Genomic DNA, 21,327 nt, shown 5'->3' with positions numbered 1-21,327 from the left:
TGGCTGCTCTCTGACTTCCATCTCACATTTGCTTAGTTTATGAATTATTACCCCATTTTTTGTAGACTACGTTTCTTCTTGTTGAATACTGCATTTGAAGCTCAGGGTGTATATTTTCAGAGATAATTTCAACAGCCTAGAAAATGTTACCGTAGCATTAAAGAGGAAAGAACAAATTCTGAACTTCATATTCCATTTTCAATAGGCAATGAGTTCAGTTTCAAAAGTCATTTTAACTAATAATTTTGACAGATATGATCAGAAGTCACAGAGCAGGAGCACGTGGGCAACCTAAAATTGTCCTTTTTACAAAATAACATGACTTGGTCTCCTGTGTCAGTGCATTCTACACTTCTGCAGGAACACATGTACTAGAATGCAATGGGATGAGTATGAAGCGGGCTCACCTCTCTCTTTTCACTTAAAGGCAGCTGGTCTTCCTTAAGTGGGACGGTGACAGGTAACACCCAGCCTTTGAATTCTGTGCCCTCCCCCTTTCCAAAAATGGATTCTAGTAATGCGTCTGGGAGGATGAGGAGGAAGAACAGATAAGAAGATGCTGCGATAAAAATATGCCCAATGCTGATACACAGAACACATTTTATCCCCAAAATACAACTCTATCCATCCCCAACACACTTGCCCCAGCCCTTCCTCTCATAAGAAACACAACAATGACATTGACTTTTCAGGACACAGGGAACCAAAGAAGCTTATTTCACCTTCCTTTGACCACATCAACATTTTGACTATAAGGATCTACAGTTGGGTAGAGTTCATAAGAATTACATTCCTAAATTATACTTTCACGTAAATAATAAACTAGTCCAGCATGCCATTGCTAAATGGCATGTTCATGAACATTTTTTTTCTATCCAGCACCAACCACATCTCTCACTATAAACTTATTACAGATGTGTTTATCGCTTTGATATTTCAAGTTATCATGTGTATTCCACCATAACCATAAACACTCCACTGACATTAGCAAAAGCAACATGATGTTATTTCTTTCTCCAGCTGCAGGGATCACTATTTTATATACTGTAGATTCATCACAGAAGCTCTCATATTATCTCATGCTTCCTCTGGCAACCACTTCCTCTCAGTTATATCATCACATTCTATTTTGTGTTCTAGAATACTGTATCGCCTCACTTCGGTAGATGAATCCAATGCCTTCTTATGGCCTAGGAAAAAGATGCTGGACAAGCAGGCTGTCAAAAGTGATTTATGGGCAGAATGGGTCTTTCGGTGGAGAAAGCAAAGTTCTGTTGAACTTTTATCTTTAGCAAGCTTTAGTATATGGTTTCAGAATTAAAGGATATCAGGGACAGCAAACTGAGAAAAGGTTCTATATCAGTCCACCAGTCAGTCACGCAGAAGGATCAGGGACTCATCATCATGACCGTCTTTTGTAAAAACATGCTAGTAATCATACCCTGGTGAAAATCCCAGTGTGGATAGTTGATTCAGAAGTTCTTTTTAACTGGTTTCACAGAACTGGACACAGGGGACGTTATGAACTGACTGTACAGGACAGAAAGATGACCAAAGTCAGTGAGAAGGTAGCAGCCCTTAGGAGCTCTTTGCAGAACAGCTACCAATCTACCAGGTCTTGCTTTGCTGTCATGAAATCTCACTGAGAAAGGGTGCATCTAAATGGAACTCTAAGGAATTATTTCCAAATGAAGAAATATAAGTGAAAAAGGCCAATATCTGGCATGTCCTACATAAGGAGGAAATTGAAACTATGGATTTACCTCAATCAAAATAAGTCAGGGTTGTTAAAAGTTAAGCAAAAGATGAATTCCATGATGTATAGCACCTCAAAGATGTCAAGATGGTGACAAGAGAACTCCAGAAAAGTCTATGGCTCTCCACAAATGCATGTAAAGAGGACAGCAAGCATGTCGCACTGTTTCTGAATGGATGCTAATCTTGGGGAAGACCATTTTCAAAGCCAATTACACAGGTAAATAGCAATTTACCTGTGTAAACTGATTGTCTGAAATGTACCCTGCCTCAATATGGCTAAAAAGCAAGCATCTTGTTTCATAACATGCACATTTTAGTCACCTTTAAAGGTGGCGTTCCAGCGGTGTGTTCAGGTCTGAGGAGTAAGATATTGTGCATAAAACTGAAATTTCAACTCTACATGCATTTTTTCCATTGAAAAAGAACCTGCACAGAAGGAATTACAAAAGTCCACAGGTACTTTTATTCCTGTGGCAAGTTTCAATGTGAAAGTACACAGAAATGTTCTCTCTGAAAAGCAGTGCAAATTCCATGGGACTTTATCCCAAAATGGACAGTTTAAAAATTGCTCCCCTGCCAAGAGGCAAACTTTCATTACATGGGATACCACTGATACTATGAATGTGCATTTTGTATATATACTCTATAAGGAAAGTTCATTTTGCTAACCTATTCAACATAGGATATAAAAAGCCACTAGAAAACTGATGTTAGCGTAAAACTTTTCTGCATAAACCTGGCTATATAGAATAATGATAATAGTTTGCATTACATTGTGCCTTGCATCAAAACAGGATCCCAGTATGCTTCAAGCTTACAGTACATCAGACACATGAATACAATCACTCCAGCCAGCCTGGTGATTCAGTAGCAGTGTTGTGCACTGCTATGTGGAGGGCCTGGGTTTGAGTTCTGGATCAGGTCTTCTGCTCCCTGGGTTGGCAGGGGCCAGGGATGCTTTAAAGGCAGTGCTCACAGCTCCTGGGTGAGGGGAATCCCAGTCATTGTGTAATGGGGCCACCTAGTGGCCAAGGTTAGGGCTCATGATTGTAGGGTTCCAGAAGGAGCCCTGGTGCATGGCTCTCGTTTGAGGCCTGTTGATGACTGGGATATCAGAGGGAATATAAAAGAGAGGAAAAATCCACAGGTAGTTGTAAATGAAGGCTCATGGTGCCCAACAGAGGTCAGTTCAAATTGAGCTGGAAGTCCAAAAGAAAAAGGAGGAAATTGAGAACCAAAAAAAAATACAACCACTGCTGGGGTGTATAGTCCATATCCGATTTCAATGCTTTTACACTATATTATATAACATATAGCAGCTCGTCTCTATTTTTCTCCATGTATCTCCAGTGCCACCCCTATCCTTCAAGCTCTCCACTGGCTTTTTCAAATACTATTGCTACTTTTAAATTTATTTATTTCTCTGCTCCTCCTTATTTATCATTCCTCATTTCACACCATCTCCCAACCATATTCTCCTTACTTTGTGATGTTCTGGCAGGCTCCTTCAAACCAAGCCTTCTCTGTTTTTGCACCATTCCTCTACAGTCAGTCTCCCTGCTGATACTCAGAATATCTCTGCTTTATCTTCCTTCAGATGAAAACTAAAACACTCTCTTTTTTGTTTCACTTTCAATGAGATCAAATTATTCCTTTTTTTTTTTTAACTTCTGTACAGTCTAACATATAAATATGTCAGTTTTGTCCCATGAGGCATGAAAGATAAGGGCACCATACATATACTAAAATAAAAATGAATACACAGGAATACCACAATCTGGCAAACTAAGTCACACTGAGTTACTGAGGTGCAGTGAATGTCCTGAGGTCACTTCAATGATCAGTGGTAGACATGGAATTAAAAGCCATGAGTCTTGACTCTCAGATTCACATGCTACACACTAAGGTGTAGATTTGAAAAACATAAGCGCGCGCATCCATGTGCATGCGCTACCCGGCGTGTGCACATGGACATGCATGCAAGGGGGGGTTGAAAAATGCAATTTATGTGCAGCGATGAGATCGGGGATCCCCCAGTTCCCTCCCAGTCCGCTCCAATTAAGGAGCGGACTGGGAGGGAACTTTCCTACCCCCCCCCCACCTACCCTCTCTCCCTCTTCCCCTCTCCTCCCCGACCCCTTAAAATGCCCTACCTTTTTCTTTTTTCCTTTGTTTTAGAACTTATGCCAACTCCTCATCTGGCATAAGTTGTGAGCGCCGGCAGGCTTCCGGCGCACGATCCCCTGGCACAGCAGCAAATGGCCCAGCTCCACCCCTCCCCGCCCCCTCTCCACCCCTTTTCTTCGGCCCTGGGGTTACGCATGCAGAGCGCAAGGCCCAGCCGCACGCGGAACCCCCGTTTTTTATGTGTGTTGCAAAAATAACAGGAAAAACATAATTGTTAACCCTGTTTAATGCCACATGCGACAACATGACAGAAACCATTTGTCCCTAGTGACCATCTCTTGTAATGAATGGTGGAAAGTACTTCATGTAGATGCTGTACAGATTTTGCTAAAAATAATTTTTATATTCTTGAATAGTGCTGTGCAAAATTACTGACCAAATGCTTCTCAATTGCATAGGCAAGTTCCTTTAAATCCCTTTGTTAATAAAGAAGAATAATGTTGTAGCAGACTCAAAATATAATAATATAAAATTCTGCTTTATTTACATATTGGGTTATGGTAATCTACCAAATGCATTTACTTCTTTGGTTATTAGTATGAAAAGTGAATGGCATTTCTCTTGCACTGAATATGTGGTCGGATGTGACTAGGGTATAGTACATAATTGCATAGCTGGTTAGTTTGAAGGGAAACCGGAGGTCCATCCAGACCAACCTTCTAATTGTCTAACTATGTGGTAATCCAGAGAAAGCATCTGTAGCACAGTAAAAAAAAAAAAAAATCCATGACCACTAATATAGCAGTCATCTTAAGTCTCTGGATCAGCACTTTCCCTAAAGTCTAACTCCGCCATCATACTTGCCAGTCATTTTTACCCTGCATAAACTTGGCCAGTTTTCTTGTGACATTATATAGAAATAACAACAAAAAAGTTGTAAGTGATACCTGTTCATGAGACTAATTTGATACATTTTGGCTGTCTTTTCAATCTAGTGAGTGCTATTACTATGACTGTATCCATTGCCAAAAATATCCAGTGTTTCATCCCTTGCTACACCGAGTCCCTTCCAGTGAGGGTGCTGATGTCTAGTTTCCCTTAACCTTAGATAATGCCTCTTTGATTTGTTTGTGGCGTCTGCAGTAAAAAGATCACCTACAATATTCTTCTTGACAAATTGACATACTTGTGTAATGTAATTGAGTCTGCTCTGAATCATCTTTTTTTCTTAGAAAATATAACTATCTTGTACAGTATTTCAGCATATGTAAGCACTTGTCTTCTCCCTTTTTTTGATGACAGAATCGAACCAGCAACTGGGTCTGTCTGGAAAGCTGCAAGTGTGGGAGTAACTAGAAGACCCAGTGGAAATGCAAGTGTTCATGTACAGTAGCCTGAGTCTGGCAAGATACATAGGGAACCTAGGAGGTTGAATGTTTAGGTAATGGCCATGATAGCTTTGCTGGTTATTTAGATTATTATGGAACTTTCTGATTAGACATGGAAAAACTGGGTACTGGAGGAAACTAAATTGGAAATTTTGTATGCTCGCCCCAGCCTAGATGGAGGAGCACAAATGAGGAAAAAAAAGAGACTGTCCTGGATAGGGAAAAATATCTTGCAGGTGGCCACAGTGTATAGCCAGCAACTGGGAAGTGTAGACAGAATAACTGGGCAGACTGGTCAGGTCATTTGGTCTTATTCTGCTGTCATCTACTATGTTACTATGATTTATTGATTTATTTATTTAATAATTTTTATATACCGAATTTTCATGCGAGCACATATGATATTAGCTTAATGGCCCTTTTGATATAATTTTTGTGAATGAGAGACCAAAACTATTCTAAATGTGACCCAGTAAAGCCCTTATAAAATAGAGGAATTGCATTTTTGTCCCTTGCTTACATTCAACCTCGTTCCCCTTCCTACTTAAGTCAACCTGTGCCAAGCTTCGGCTATCATGGCTGACTTTTCCTACTCATTTCCAGTTTAATATCAACTAATACAACCAGTACTTTTTCCAGGTTAATGTTACAAAATACTACCCTAACCATAATACACAATCTACTCCATTATCCTACACTGATCAGTATTAAATCTTGCCTACTATTTCTGTGTCCATTTAGAGGTTAATTTTAAGACCCACGTGTGGACAAACTAAAAGGGGGGCAAGATGGCCGCTGCCTAATAGGACTGCGAGGATCGTTGGTGAAAGGTGAAAGGATGATTTCTTTGTGATTTCTTGCTGCAAAATTATGCCCCATACTAAAAGGAAGGGGAGACTGAGAGGGATGAGTGAGAACTTACCCCCACAGGAGTCCTCTCAGCCCTGAATCGACGGTTTTTTTGTGGGTACTACAGCCTCCACGCCGGTGAGCCAGGTCGCAGGGAGATGGACGCTGGAGCACGCATCCTCACCCCTGATCTCGGACATCTCTCTGAGCCCCGGAGAGCCGAAACGGCCCACACTTCCAACCAACATCGACTCAGAACCAGGCAGCTCGGCAGTGAAGGAGGCTCCTCAGGCGGTGTGCCTGAGTGGAGCGGGAGCCACTGCCAGAGAGGGAGACCCCGGTGGAACGCGGAGAGGAGACGCTTGCCCGGGAAGAGCTTCGGAGGGAGCGACGTCGCGACCACTGGAAGGGATACATCAGGGTATAGAAACCTCTAACCTGCAAGGTACTGTGGTGTGCGGACAAGGTAATATGGAGGAGGGAGAAAACCATCTAAGAGCCATGACTGCAGGGATTGGAATTTCAACATCGAACACCGACACTTTAGAAGGTATCTGGTCAGTTCTGAGATCAATAGATCAATTAAAACTCTATCTCAAATAACTTTAGACACTAGAGAACAAACGATTAATAATAATCTTGTAATGTCGTTTAATAAAAAAGTGGAAGATCTGGAAAAAAGAGTTATTTTGTCAGAAAAAATACAACAGAATTTAATAGTGTCTGAAAAAATATTCAGCAAAAGACTAGAGGGAGTTGAGAATGCATTGAGGGCTCACAATTTAAGAGTCCTCAATTTCTCTGTACAGCAATTAACATCTCCCCAAGGCATGTTCAAAATGTATATAAACCAGATTCTTAAGATCCCAGAATCTGTGACACCAGCTATTGTAAAAGCCTATTACTTACAGCAGAAAGAACAAACAACAGAGCAAGTACCAGCTGGGCCTCAAATAGTTAACTTAGACTTACATTTCCTGGAATCCTCACTGGACTCAGAGATTACTCAAAGGAAACCTATGCTTATTTCATTTGCTTTTCTTTCTGAAAGGAATCATATATTGAGATTCTTCTTAAGAAATAGGCAGGTACCTTTTTTTGGTTATCCAATCTGGATATATCCGGATGTAATAAAAGTATCCCAGTTGAGGCGTAAGGAGTTTCTTTTAATGAGACCTGAGGTCTTACAGCTGGGCGCTAGCTTTGTGTTAAAATATCCTTCAAAATGTTGTATTAAATATCGAAATGCTCTCTATGTTTTCCAAGAACCAGTTCAGCTCAGGGCTTTTTTACGGTCATGCTCCCAGGAAACTCCTACTACTGTTTCAGCAATGTAATAGTAATATAGCTGTAGCACTAATGGGCAGCGACCTAATTCCATGTTTGTGATATTTGCTTATATTAAATGTTCCTTTCCGCTCCCTCCCCCAGTTTTCTTATAATTTTGATGTTGGTAATCATTGAGATAATGAATGTAAAGTTGCTGAAAAATTTCTTATTATTTTATTGTTTTGAAGCCAACAACTATTTTTCCGTACAATAGTATATCTTGGGTTAATATCAAAAAATTTGAAAATAAAGAATTTAAAAAAGACCCATGCGCAGGCGCACATATGGACATGGCGATTTTATAACATACGCACGCATTATAAAATCGGCCATATGTGTGCATGACTTTATATTGACGCGCATGTATGTGCAAATACCAACTCGAGCACGTAAGTGGGGGGAATTTTAGTAAATCTGTGCCCTCACTCAATTACCTCTTTTTCCAGTTCATTCTCAGTTCGCCCCAGTAAATGAGAAGACTTCCAAGCCCCCCTAGCTAACTCGCCTCCCTTTTACCCTATTAGCCCCAACCCTTAAAACACCACTGTCTACCCTATTTTTTTTTTTTTAATTTCACAACTTACATGCCCACCATAGCAGAAGTAAAGTTACGTGGCAGGGGAGCCTAGCATGCGCCTGTGCACGTAAATACTTACACTGAATTCATGCTTCAGACCTGGCCCGCTCATGTCCCACCCATGCTCCACCCCTTTTTCAGAAAAAAGTTTTATGCGCATAATGGGAGATACGCGCATTGTTGCGGGCCTTTTAAAATCTGCATGGGGTGTGCGGGTCCGAGACACGCGCATATCTCCTGGTTTTGGCATGCATAAGGCTTTTAAATTCGACCAGTTGGCAAGTTTGCCTACCTGTAAACAGGGTTCTCTATAGATAGCATGATGAATCAGCCATAAAGAGTGGGGTGACATCATCTGACAGCAGCAACAAGGAAGCAGCTCTCAGAGCTCAATAAAAGCTTTATTAGGTATGTTCAATAATTCCCATGTGTACATGCTGCCTTGTGAGCCCCTTAGTCTCTTCTATAGCTTAATATTTAGTCAACTCTCTGGAGAAGCGGGCTGGTATTAAGAATATAACTTTTTACAGTATATAACTTGCTTTCTCTGTTGATGAGCAGATATGAGTCAGCCATTATGCGACGGTAGTCCTAAAATGAGGGTTGCATAGTGGAGCAACTCCTGAAACAGGCAACCTGGAGCCCATCAGTGGAGAGTGAACAGGCTGCACAAAATTTCCTTTCCCAAGCTAATTTCTCTTTGGGATATGTCATTCAGACAACAGTGTGACACAAAGGTATGAATTGACGAACAAGTAGCAGCTTTGCAGTGGCCCGAGATGAGCCACTGAAGTTGCCATGTCTCTCACTTAATGAGTCTTGAATAAGTCTGTAATTTGTAAAGTCTGCTAACCAATTAGAGATAATTCTTTTGGCAGCTGCCTGTCTCAGTTTATCAGGAATAAAGGACACAAACTGCTGAGAAACTTGAAGGTAAGGTTGAGTCCTTAAGTAATATGCTAGGGCTCTCTTGCAATCCAAGAAGTGAAGAACCCATTCTCCTCTGTGTGCATTGGTCTTGGAAAGAAAGCAGATAACACAATAGATGGGTTAATGTGAAATGCAGATACCCCTTTTGGAAGGAGCTTAAGGTGAGTGCGTAGAACCATTCTAATGTGGAAGAACTGCAGGTATGATGAATATGAAACCAGAGCCTGTAATTCACTTACTTTTCATGCTGAAGTGACAGCAACTCAAAAACAATACTTTCCAGGTATAAATTATATCCACTGACGCAAGATGTTCGAAGCAAAATATGATGAGTTGCACAAGAACTACATTGAGATCCCAAGGCACTGTAGATTTACTGAATAAAGGCTTGGAATACCACAGTCCTTTCATGAACTTTGATACTAATGGATGGAGGGAGATGGGAGCCCCTCCCACCTGCTAGTGATATGCCACAACTGCACTGAGCTGAAGAGGTGCTAAATCCTGAGGATGAGAGGAAGAATAGATATTGAAGCAAGAATTTTGTGCCACATGAGAAGGCATCCAGCTGGCTGGATCCATACCAAGTCGAGAATCTCTTCCACTAGAAACTGTAGGATCTTCTGGTAGAACACTTTCTAGCTGAAATCAGCATGTCCTCCACCTCCTTAGGAAGGAACAAGAAGAAGACTACTGTGCTTTTAACATCCTTCCTAAGGAGGAGGAGGACATGCTGTGAGATCCAGTGATGTCAGATTCGGAAGGCAGAGCCTGCTGCACTCCTGTTGTGATGAGAGTCAGAGCATTCCCTAATGGAATTGAGAACTGAAATGACAGATGGACAAAACTGTGAATATCATACCTGATGCGGTCAGACTGGTGCTATAAGAATTAACCTTGCATTGTCCTGAACAGCCCTCTGGACAGACCTGGCAGATAGAGGGACTGGCGGGTATGCACAAAGTAGACTGGCACTCCAGGTTATGGTTTGAACTCCTTGGCTGGAAAGAAATGTGATAAATAAACGATGATGATGATGATGATAATAATAATGATGATGAAATGATGACTAGCACATAAACATTTGGATTTGATCTGTAGCTGCTTAAATGCAAGGAGCAGTTGTTATTCTCTAAGATGAATAGGCTGATCACTGGCATTCCCCAGTGACTGTACAAATGATCCATAATCCTTTAATCCAAAGACTAATCATGTGATTGCAGCCCTCTGCTGAGATGGTCTTCCGCGTTCTTATTTATTTACTTATTTAAAAGTTTTAAATATACCGTTAAATTCTGGATTCCTGGAAGGTGTGTTGCCTTGAGATGGACATTGTGACGACTGGCCCATGACCAGATCTAGTGGGCTTCATTGCAGAGGACATGCAAATCTATGCCTTCCTGCTTGTTAACACAGAACATGGCCATCTAGTTGCCTATCTGGATCAATATTCTCTTGCCCAAGAGTAGGTGAGAGATAGTCCTTAGAGTTTAATGGATGGCTCAAAGCTCTAGAAGGTTGATCTGCATATGTCTCTTCACTGGGGACAACAACTCTCTAGCAGACTCGCATTTTACCTGCATGCTCTCACTGACCTCGCTAATTAATGCTCAGTCCTACTGTAGGAAACATCTTACCAGGCCCATCAGCAATGTGGCTCTTTCGAGGGGAAGAAAAGCCTTCTCCTGAAGCTGGTCTATTTAGGCTCTGAAGAACTGAATTCTTTGAGATGGGACCAAGATGTACTTAGAGAAGTTAACCAGGAAACCTAGAGACTGAAGTAGTCAGATGTTTTTTTCAAGGGACTCCAGAACTCTTGTCAGAGATGGACCTGTCACCAACCAATTGTCCAGGTATGGGAATATGCAGACTCCCTGTTGATGAAGCTGTGCAGCTGCTACAGCTAGGCATTTTATGAACACTTTCAACACTATCAAGAGGCCAAAAGGAAACACTTTGTACTGGTAGTACACATCCTTCACTACAAACCTGAGCAACTTCTGATGGGCAGGGTGAATAGGGTTGTGGGTATAAGCTTCTTTCAGATGTGGAGCATACATCCAATCCCCCAGTTGACTGAAGGAAGAATCACCTGGGGAGAGTTCATCCTAAACCTCTCCCAAATCAACAATTTGTTCAACCACCTTAAGTCTAGAATAGGCCTCAGTCTCCCCTGACTTCTTGGGGATTAAAACACACTGGGAGTAGAATGTCTGGCAAAGGGACAAGCTCTATTGTCTTCTATTGAAAGAGCGCTGCTACCTTCAGCTGCAGATGGGCAGATTGAGAGGGGTTGAAGCTGATGACTGAAATCCATTGGATCATAGGGTGACAGAAATAGAAGCAGTAGTCATACACCACAATTTTTAGGACCTACTGGTCCTTAGTGATACTGTTCCATTCTGGAAGGAAAGAAGGAATGACGGAAGAGGTTGGGAGGTGGGCATTACGGACTGCTGCTTGTCCTTTGACTGACATATCTCTCTCTCCCTTTGCCAACCTCTAGGGGGCAGTGCTGCTGAAGAGTGGGAGGAACTTGCTGATGATGAAAAGAGCAAAAGGGTCATCTTTGGAAGAACACACATTTCTAGATGTGCTACCATCAGGCTGGTGCTGGCTGGTCCCCTGCCACTACCAGTAATGACTGCAAAGTGGATGGATGCTCCTTAATTAGAGCCACTGCCTCTAGCTTGTGACCAAACAAACAGTCCCTTATACAGAGTACATTCGATAGACAGTCATGCACATCATCATGAAAGCCACTTGATTGCAACCACGTAAGCCTTTGAACTTCTATGGAAGTGACCATAGCCCTAGCTGCAGTGTCAAAAGTTTTGTATGTGGAGCAGATCTGATTCATCTCACATTCCTCTATATCAGAGATAGGCAACTCCAGTCCTGGAGTGCCACAAGGTTTTAGTTTCTGGATATCCACAATGAATAGGTATAAAGTATATCTGCATGTAATGCCTCAATTGTATGAAAATATATTCCATATGTATTCATTGTGGATATCCTGAAAATTAGTGTGGCACTCCAGGATTGGAGTTGCCTACCCCTGCTCTATATTTCCACTGCTTAATGGAAGTCCATCTGTCTTGGATCTGACAGTTCCATCAAAGGCTTCAGCTTTTGCACACATTTGTGCAAATACTGCATCATGTACAGTTGCTAAGCCACAATCCAAGCATAGAACGTATCCAACATCTTTGGATCCTTTGTAGGATGTGTGTTAAAGTAATCGCAAATGCACTTTGCACACTCCAATGCCACCTTTACTACCATTGAGTAGAGTAGTACCTGAACTACCCCAAAACTTAGGGAAGCCTGTACCTTATACTTTAGGTTAAGTTTTCATGCCACCGGAAGGCATAATGTTGGCGTCTGCCACATCTTCTCTTCCTTTGCAGATTCTTGAGGAGTTCTACACTAGAATGGACACAAAGTGTGCTGGAGGTTGAAGAAACTTAAGAAGCCCGACAATGTCCAGTCTTGAGTCTTCCTCCTTCCTGACACTGATGGACAGCGCCTTCACCAGCTTATCCACAACATATGAGTAGCAGAGATCTTCAAGAAGAGGCAAGTCTGATAGGAGATCTGCAAGTCTCCCTGTGGAGTCTTCTGACTCTCCTGACAACTGAGGAACACGGAGTCATCATTCTTATGAAGATAAAGATAACAGAGGAGGGAACCTTTGTGGGTCCAAGGGGGAAACATCTGGCAGGAACTCAGAATGAACTAACCCCACTTCTTCCCCTTCTAATCCATGAAATTGGAGGCGCTGGTGAAGCCTCTTTCTGTGCCATAGTAGGACCTTGTGCTTATGTGTCAAGGCACTCCACTCTGTCAAGGAAGCAGTCTTAGGAGGCCATGCCGAGGAAGTGTTCCTCACTGATGAAATAGACAGAGCCCTGGTCTGCACCAGATCTGGAAAGAACAGATGACCACTAAAATCTTCTGTGCCATTAAAGATGACAGCATTTACACCAATGAGATAACCTTCCACCTTGGGATTGAGGAAGATTCTGCTTTAACTTCTTTGGCCCAAGAGAGACAGCCCCAAAGGGGTGTCCCTCACACCTCAGCTGGTGTCTTAATCTTCTGTGCAGTGCTCAACCCCTGACCTGTGATGGATCTAGGAGACAGCACCATGGAGGAAACCTTTCCCAGAATTGTGGGACAGAGGGGGAGCAGAATCCTATCTCGAATTCCTGCATTGAAATTCAGTTGACCTCTTGCTCTACAAAGAGAAGTGGCTCCGCAGCTCTACCTTGCACCATGGCTTCAGGCTCTTATCCAATGGTTTCTTCTATAGGGCCGTCTTCCAGGAACAGTTTGGTTGCCTTTGGGGACATCCTACCACGCTGCAGTTGGATGTAGTATGATCCAGGCCCAGGCAGCAATACCAAATGGAATGTATATCTGTAATGGACATCCAGCACCCACAAAAACTATTGATTGCAGTCTTCTTGGCCTTGGGAATTTCCATATTTTCTTATTCATTTTCTTTTTTTTATGTTTGGTTTTTGGTTTTTTTTTACAATTGAAAAGTTGTGTCTAGGGGCTGCAGATGCGCAAAAAAAAAAAAAAAAAGATGCAATGAAGTAAAATGAGGCCAAGATCAGCCCAAATAAATCTTAAGAGAGATTGGGAACATATTTGTATGGTATCTCAGATGAAGAAAGATTGAGGAGCTCATGAAGCAATGTATGCTTTTACTGAATTCTGAAAGCTGGGTCCATGTCAATGCCGTCAGATGATGTCACCCCCCACAGAATGGCTGATTCATGCCTATTTGTTAACAAAGAAGGCTAAGACATCTATGGCTCTTAATCAAATCAATGAATCCTGCAATTTATTTATATGACAATTCAGTGTCATCTGCAAGGAAAAAATACCATGAGGAAGCTGGTGTGGTATTTTACTGTGGAGGGGCAAAATACCATGGGAAAGCTTCCCACTGTGTTTTTCTGCGGCCCATGGTAAAATACCATGGCATAGAAAGTGACCCCCTTAGACTGCAAGCTCTCTAGTGACAGAGAAATATCTACTGTACTTGAATGTAATCCACTTTGAGTTACCAAGGAAGATGCAAGAGCTAAATATAAACAAATAAAATACATTTAATGAAATCCAGATAAACCGTATTAAATCTATTAATCATATTTGCCATATTAAGTTTGCTGCTCACATTCTAGGAATATAAACAATTACCCTGCCAGAGCGCACAGTGAGTTTGGTTCATCATCTCCATCACTTCCATGCTCACAACTGAGATCTCCTCTTTTATAACAGCATAACTGATATTAAACTAACAGGTCTATGGTTATTTAATTCCAATTTGGATCCTGAATTTGGGGACTATATCTCCAGCTGATCCTGTTTTAATGGATACTAGCAAAATTAAGTACCATGATTGCAGTGCCACTTATGCTTTTCTCACAGTACTCACAGACACATTTCATCTGGTGTTGTGCCTTGTTCAGTTATTTTTTAAACTACTTTTGAGTTATTAATACCTTATTTCTAATGTTTGGCTCTAGAATACATGTTGGATTACCTTAATCAAGTGGGTTTTTCCTTGTAAATTCTGAAACAGATGATCATTTAGCATTTTGGTTGTGTCCATGTCTCTAATACTGTAATTTATTTCCAGTTTATCCACAAAGGGCCCTATAGCATCTCTTGTCATCCTTTTGTTATTAACATACTTAAATAGCCTCTGGGGTTGGTTCTGCTTTCTCTCTCAGCAACTACAATCGATATAAATATTGATTATGAAATTTGTAAAATGATTGTTTTGGTCTGGCCTGGTGCCATGCACAGGACCTGGATTTGATTCCTGGAACAGGTTTTCCGATTCCTGAGCCAGCTAGGGATGCTGCAGAGGCAGCATTCACGACCCCTAGCCGGAAGTGAGTCTCTGAAATCATGCAACAGTGAAACCTAGTGGTTAGATTTAGGGCCAATAATTGCAGGTTTTCAGGAAGAGCCCTGGTGTATGGCCCCTGGCTGAGGACTATGACTACAATGACTAGGCTAGGTAAGTTTGGAGGGGATATAAAACACAGGAAACAAATCCCTAGATATTTGGGGAAATAAGATTCATAGTCCCAGACCCCGGCTCTTGTTCCTGTTGAGCTGGAAGCCCCAAAGGAGCAGGGAAAATCTACAGCCCTCTCTCCCAGGCCCCCCAAAAAAGTGATTATTACTGGTGTAGCCACATATAAAGCTGAGTAATGTCGAATGAAGGATAGATAGGTTTTTGTAGGCAAAAAGTACAATAGTGCAGTTAGCTCCAGGGAAAAGCAATGATCCAGGGACTTAAACACATTGCCATATTTGGGATCAGAATGAAATGTATTTTCATTGTGCTACACAGACGACTACAGATGTGCAGCATTCCCTCCTGCCCGCTGCTCCCCCTACCCACCAAATTACTACGTAGACAATTAGAAGAATGTTGGACTTAAAAGGAACTTCGATCTTCTTTCACTGTAACCAACTCAACTATTTAACTAGCTTTTAAGTACACAGTTCAGAAAAATGAAAGGCAGAATCAACCATGGTGGAATTTGATCCTCACGACTCCAGCACACACAGGCATAAGGCCTAAATCAACCTGTTCTATCTAGGCAAGCTATTATGTGACCTGTCATAGGCTGTAGAACTAGTTACTGTATATACTATATTCTTCCAATATAGTAACATACTAAATTATAGCAATTAAAGACCAAAAAGGCCATCTAGTCTGCCCAGCAGAAACTTTATGCACATACTCCCAGACTAGTGGGAATTTCCACAAGGAACCCAAGCTCCAATCCCACGGTCTCTCCTTAGTGTTGCAACTGCCGCTCCATGCAGGTTTCCCCATGCCTTCCAGGAAGCCCAGTGCAGCCATATCACTGCTGCCTTGGGCTGCAACTGTTGCTCAGTAAAGGTTACCCAGTGCCTTCATTACCATTCCCTTGCCATTAGGAATCTTCTGGTTTTATCCCATGTGCTCTTAAAGCCTATCACTGTTCTTGTTATCACCACCTCCTCCAGGAGGGCATTCCAGGCATCCACCTCCCTCTCTGTGAAAAAAATTCCTTTTGACATTGTTCTTGAAAAACCCACTTGGAGCCTCATATAACCCCTAGCTCTACAGTTTCCTTTCCATTGAAAAAGCTTGGCTTCCTGTGCATTCATGTCTTTCATGTATTTAAATGTCTGAATAATATATCCTCTGTCTCGCCTCTCTTCTACGTATACAAATTAAATTCCTTCAATTCTATCTCATAAGGCTTCCATATAAACTATGAAACATTTTGGTTGCCCTTCTCTGGGCCATCTCTAGCCTCTTTATATCCTTACAGAGATACGGCCTCCAGAACTTGAGGCTTCATCAACAACTTGTAAAGAGGCATTATTACCTCTCTTTTTCTATTGATTCTATTGATTATGCCTCTCCCTTACACATCCACGCATCCTTCCGATTCTGGCCACCGCCTTATCACACTGAATTGTCCCACCTAAAGCTGAATTCATGTGTTTTTCTATTGCTTCCACCACCAGACTGTTCCACCGACTCAACATGATTCGTGAAAATTAATATTCTGGTTCTCCCTCTAAAACAAGACACACATACAAAATCTGACCCATGTGCTGGAACCCTGTATCCACTCCTATACACACATAAATGGCTCCTAGTCCTATTCTTATTTGCCATGACTCCTTGACATTTAAGTGGTCTGTAGTGCAATAATGTCCCCTCTCCAAGGCAGTACGATGCAGCTCCTATAACAACTTTAAATGAGCCATCCCGGCAGCTCTGCACACTGCTATGCAGAGGACCTGGATTTCATTCCTCAGGCTGGCTGGGGCAGGAGATGTTGCACAATCAATGTTTACAGCCCCTGGGAGGAGGAAGCCCCTGGGAGGAGGAAGCTTTGGCCATCACTCAACACCTAGGGGCTAGACTTTGACTCCAGGTTAGGCAGTTTCCAGGGGGAGCTGCAATTTGTAGCTCCTGGCTGAGGACTGTTGCTATAATGGTTGAGCTAAGAGGAGGATTTAAAAATAAAGGAAAATCCCCAGGTATCTGTGAATGGAGCTCCATGTGCTGTAGCTCACTAGAGGCCAATTCTGATTGATCTGAAAGCCTAAAAGAGCAGGAGGAAACTGCGAGACCTCCCCAGAAAAAAAAAAACAGTTTTGGTCAGTCACTAAGTGCCTCCATAAGAATTCCCTGACCCAGAGCTGGAAACTAAACTCTGATCTTTCAATGGTTCATAGGCAGTGGAATGGGGTGGGCCATAGGGGCCATGGCCTGCCAAAATTTGGCCCTTCCTACTGAATCGGTGTGGGAGATCTGGTCTAGGTCAGGCAGGTAGCAGCTGTTTGGAGGTGGGAGTGAGGGGTTGGGCAGGAGAAGGACAGCAGCAGTGTATCAGCCACATCCTCTACCTCTAGGCCTGACTCTGCTTTGAACCACACAGGACTCTGTACAGCCACATGATTCAAAGCAGCAGTTGGGCCAGGCAGTAGGGGAAGAGGAAGATGTGGCCTGAGGTACCACCACTCTCCTCCTCCTGCCACCGATCAGCATGGGAGGAGTGATCAAATGGGGGAAAAGGGAAGAGAAAGTGAGAGGGGAGTGGGATTGAGAATAGAGAGGAGGAGAAGAAAGAGAGAGGGGGGAACCAGTGGGAGACAGGGGACAAAGGGAGGGAGTGGGGAGGGGGGCAGAGCTTGGTTGGTTTGGCCTCACCCAAACCAAAAATGCATTCCACTGCACTTGCAATGGTCAATATCAACTGAGCCATCCACCTGGCTCCAAAAAATAATTTATAATTTTTTACAGATGTAATGTGTGAAACTTTTGTTCTTTTGTTTCTTTTCTTTCACAGAATAAAATATTATTTCTGAATTTATAACCAATAACAAGCATGGCTGAAGTAAGCAGGATTTTTACCTTTTTCCCATCCTAAACATACTCACGGATTCAGTACTGAACTGAATAAATATACATCTCTTTTCTAACCTAAAATATCTTGTAACTGACTTACTTCTCTTAATAACCCCAGATCAATATAACTTAAAGAGACATAACAATGGCTTCCAGGCATAAAACCTTTTTTGTTTTCTGGTTTCTGAACATTATTTCTGCCTACCACACTGCAGTACAGTTACTCCACAGGTCTCTCAGCGCCCTTCACTGTGCCTCAGCTGAAAATAGTGAATGTCTGGGCAAGTGATGATAGGAGCACTGGAATTAATAAAAAATTTAAAAACAGCAGATCATCAGAGGCCTGTTCACAAATCACAGTCACTGAGCACTGCCTACCACAATCTAGTTCACTTCTTTGTCATCAATTGATACAGTGTGCAGCATAGTGACAATCTGCAAGTGCAACGTGACTGATACAGCCGGCTACAGTTTGGTAACAGCATGGCCTGCTGTAGGCCAAGGCCAGGCACGCAATGGTCTCACTCTGCTTTACTCTGTGACCGTACACAAGGTTTGAAAGTAAAAAAGTCAAACTGGGCAAACTCCGAGGACCAAAACTCTAAACTATAACCTGCTGCACCTTGTAGTTTTTCTACTGCTTTCCATTCCCAAGGCTGGATGAGCTGTCTGGCCAGCTTAATTAGGCCCTGAGCAGGTTTCTTGTTCTTCACCCTTCATGAAGAATGTAGCCAAAAAGCAAAAAAGAGGAACGTTCGGACCTAAATAAAGAACAAAGGAATATGAAATTCCAAAAAAGAAAATAAATTCATAAACTAAGGAACTAGTGGCCAGCTTATGCCTGAGGCACCCTCTTCACATACAGAGCAAATTAAATGGGCAATTAAAGACATGAAAAGACAAGGCTGCATTCTCCTTCTTTGTCTCCTCCCCATCCTCGTGCTCCTCACTCCCCAACAGAATCAAGAGAGACTTCCACAATAAGGGACCTTCCCCTCAGCCCCTTCTCCTCTTATCCGAATTTTATGATTTACTTTAGAAACCCTGAGCTAAATTCTGTTTGTTAAACATGTCACACAAAAGAAGCAAACAAATATAAAATAGTACATAAAATGACAAAAAGAGAAGAAAAACAAGGAAAGCTGCTGGAGCCTGCCTGGAATACTTGCCTCCAATTTCAGGGACTGACAATCTGAATCTTCCTTCTCCTCTTTACCTAATAACAAAGCAGAAATACAGAAGTATATTAGATGACAGTAAGAGCTTGGAAATGCAGCAGACAGCATCACAATATAATGGTTGGAACCAATGGCTATCACAGGGTAAAAGCGATGAGCAGTGTTTAGCAGAGTTGCTTACCTGTTACAGGTATTTCCAGGGACAACAGGATGTCAGTTCCTCATACAACGTGTGACATCATCAGATGGAGCATGGCATGTAATTTTGACTTCAAAGTTTCTAAAAACTTAGAGCATACCCTACTGAGTGTGTGAAGCGTGCTCTATCTCACAGGGCCCCTTTAGTTTATAATTTAGCTTAGAGTTGGAGAACAAACTCTAAGGGAAGGTGGGTGGGTTTTGTGAAGGCTGACATCCTGCTGTACACAGAGAACATTTGTGTGGAAGATCCCTCCAGTCTGGCCAATAGATGTCACTGTTCCTGAATTCTAACACTAGTAAGAATGGATGCCTCAACACTATTTAGCACACACAACACCCACAAAACACACCAATGTGTATTCCAGTCAACCTCTATTTGTAAATACAAAAAAACTGATCAATGGTTAACCTGGTATCTTATTTATATTGTGACAACTAGCCATTAGATCTTGTGGGACCCTTACTCTTAGAGTCAGTATAGAAAGCAGACTCTCATATGGTATAGGGTCACTTTACTTTATTTAATTTATATTCATTTTTGTTCATTTTTTCATTTGAATAAAACCAATCTCTTGGACTTTTTGAAAAACTGCAATTTTTGTTCTAAAGTAGTGCTGTAATATCCAGTCAAAGTCACAAATCAATTCAAAGTATAATACTCATCTCAGTTCCGACATGATCGTGTTTCGGACCCCAAGGCCCTGCTTCAGGGGAATGACGTCTTTCGACCTTCGTATCAGCAACATCCACAAAATTCTATTTCTTTTCCAACAGCATAATTCCAAAGTTTTTAAATGGCTTCTTCTTATATCTTCTGACGCGGTCTGCATTCAGTGTGTGAGTCTGTGAGTGCACTGTTAACTCACGTTTTCGACGCGCTAGCTTTATCCCTTATTCAGTACGGGGTAATAGCGAGTTGAAAACGCGCGTCCAACCCCCCCCGAAACTAATAGCGCCCGCAACATGCAAATGCATGTTGATGGCCCTATTAGTTATTCCCGCACAATTCAGTAAGTAAAATGTGCAGCCAAGCCGCACATTTTACTTTCAGAAATTAGCGCCTACCAAAGGTAGGCGTTAACTTCTGCCGGCACCGGGAAAGTGCACAGAAAAGCAGTAAAAACTGCTTTTCTGTACACCCTCCGACTTAATATCATGGCGATATTAAGTTGGAGGTCCCAAAAGTTAAAAATAATTAAAAATTTAAAAAAAATTTAAAATCGGACCGCGGCTTGCGGATTGAAAACCGGATGCTTAATTTTGCCGGCATCCAGTTTCCGAACCCGTGGCTGTCAGCGGGTTTGAGAACCGATGCCGGCAAAATTGAGCGTCGGCTGTCAAACTCACTGACAGCTGCCGCTCCTGTCAAAAAAGAGGCGCTAGGGACGCGTTAGTGTCCCTAGCGCCTCTTTTTACCGCGGGCCCTAATTTGAATATTTTTTTTTTCTGAATTGCGCGCACAGGAGAGCGGGCACTCGCCCGTTCTCCTGCGACTTTTACTGTATCGGCCCGTTTGGGATCAGACTGAGGAAGCAGTTGAAGAGTAAGGATGTCTGGTTTTTACACTCTGGTAAGGCCTTACAGCTTCACCCAAATGGAGTTTCTATTAGAAGCAATACTTCATCGTGCACTCCCTGCCAGAGGTTCCTTCTACTACTAATTTACAGAGAGATAGACTTTTATGTCTGATACCCTTTTGGGGCAAATGGGCTCTCAACAGGGGACCAAAGACCTGTGAGCCTACTCTAAACCCTCGGTAGACAAGCAACAGTGATGGATTCTGCTGCGAGAGACAGTGAGGGCAGAAGATGTATCCAGTTTAAATTTTGAAGTATTTTTTGGCCTTGGACAGAGTGGGGAGGCTTTTGGATCCCCCTTCCCCACTGAAATTGCAGTGCTGAGAACTAGCCTGATCCCACTGACTTTTTCCCAAGAGAAGTCCCCCAGAAATAATCAATAAACAAAGAGTGGAAGAACAAGATTGGGAGATCCCAATCAGATCTCCAAACACCAAAGGACCAGGATGGGCTGGGTGTCAGA

The 21,327-nt window shown here is 42.3% G+C and overlaps 1 protein-coding gene across 1 annotated transcript in view; it reads right to left on the bottom strand.

The window, feature by feature from the left end:
* LOC115088641 (DNA (cytosine-5)-methyltransferase 3A-like) overlaps positions 1-21,327 on the bottom strand; it is a 636,171-nt gene that overhangs the window by 151,181 nt on the left and 463,663 nt on the right. Inside the window, exon 5 of the mRNA XM_029596904.1 lies at positions 19,078-19,124. Coding sequence (XP_029452764.1) covers positions 19,078-19,124 — 47 coding nt within the window. The remainder of the gene's footprint in view (positions 1-19,077; positions 19,125-21,327) is intronic.

The sequence above is a fragment of the Rhinatrema bivittatum genome, chromosome 3 (genome assembly GCF_901001135.1).
Source record: "Rhinatrema bivittatum chromosome 3, aRhiBiv1.1, whole genome shotgun sequence".
NCBI classification, from domain to species: Eukaryota; Metazoa; Chordata; class Amphibia; order Gymnophiona; family Rhinatrematidae; genus Rhinatrema; species Rhinatrema bivittatum.
This window is presented reverse-complemented; position numbering and strand designations above follow the sequence as displayed.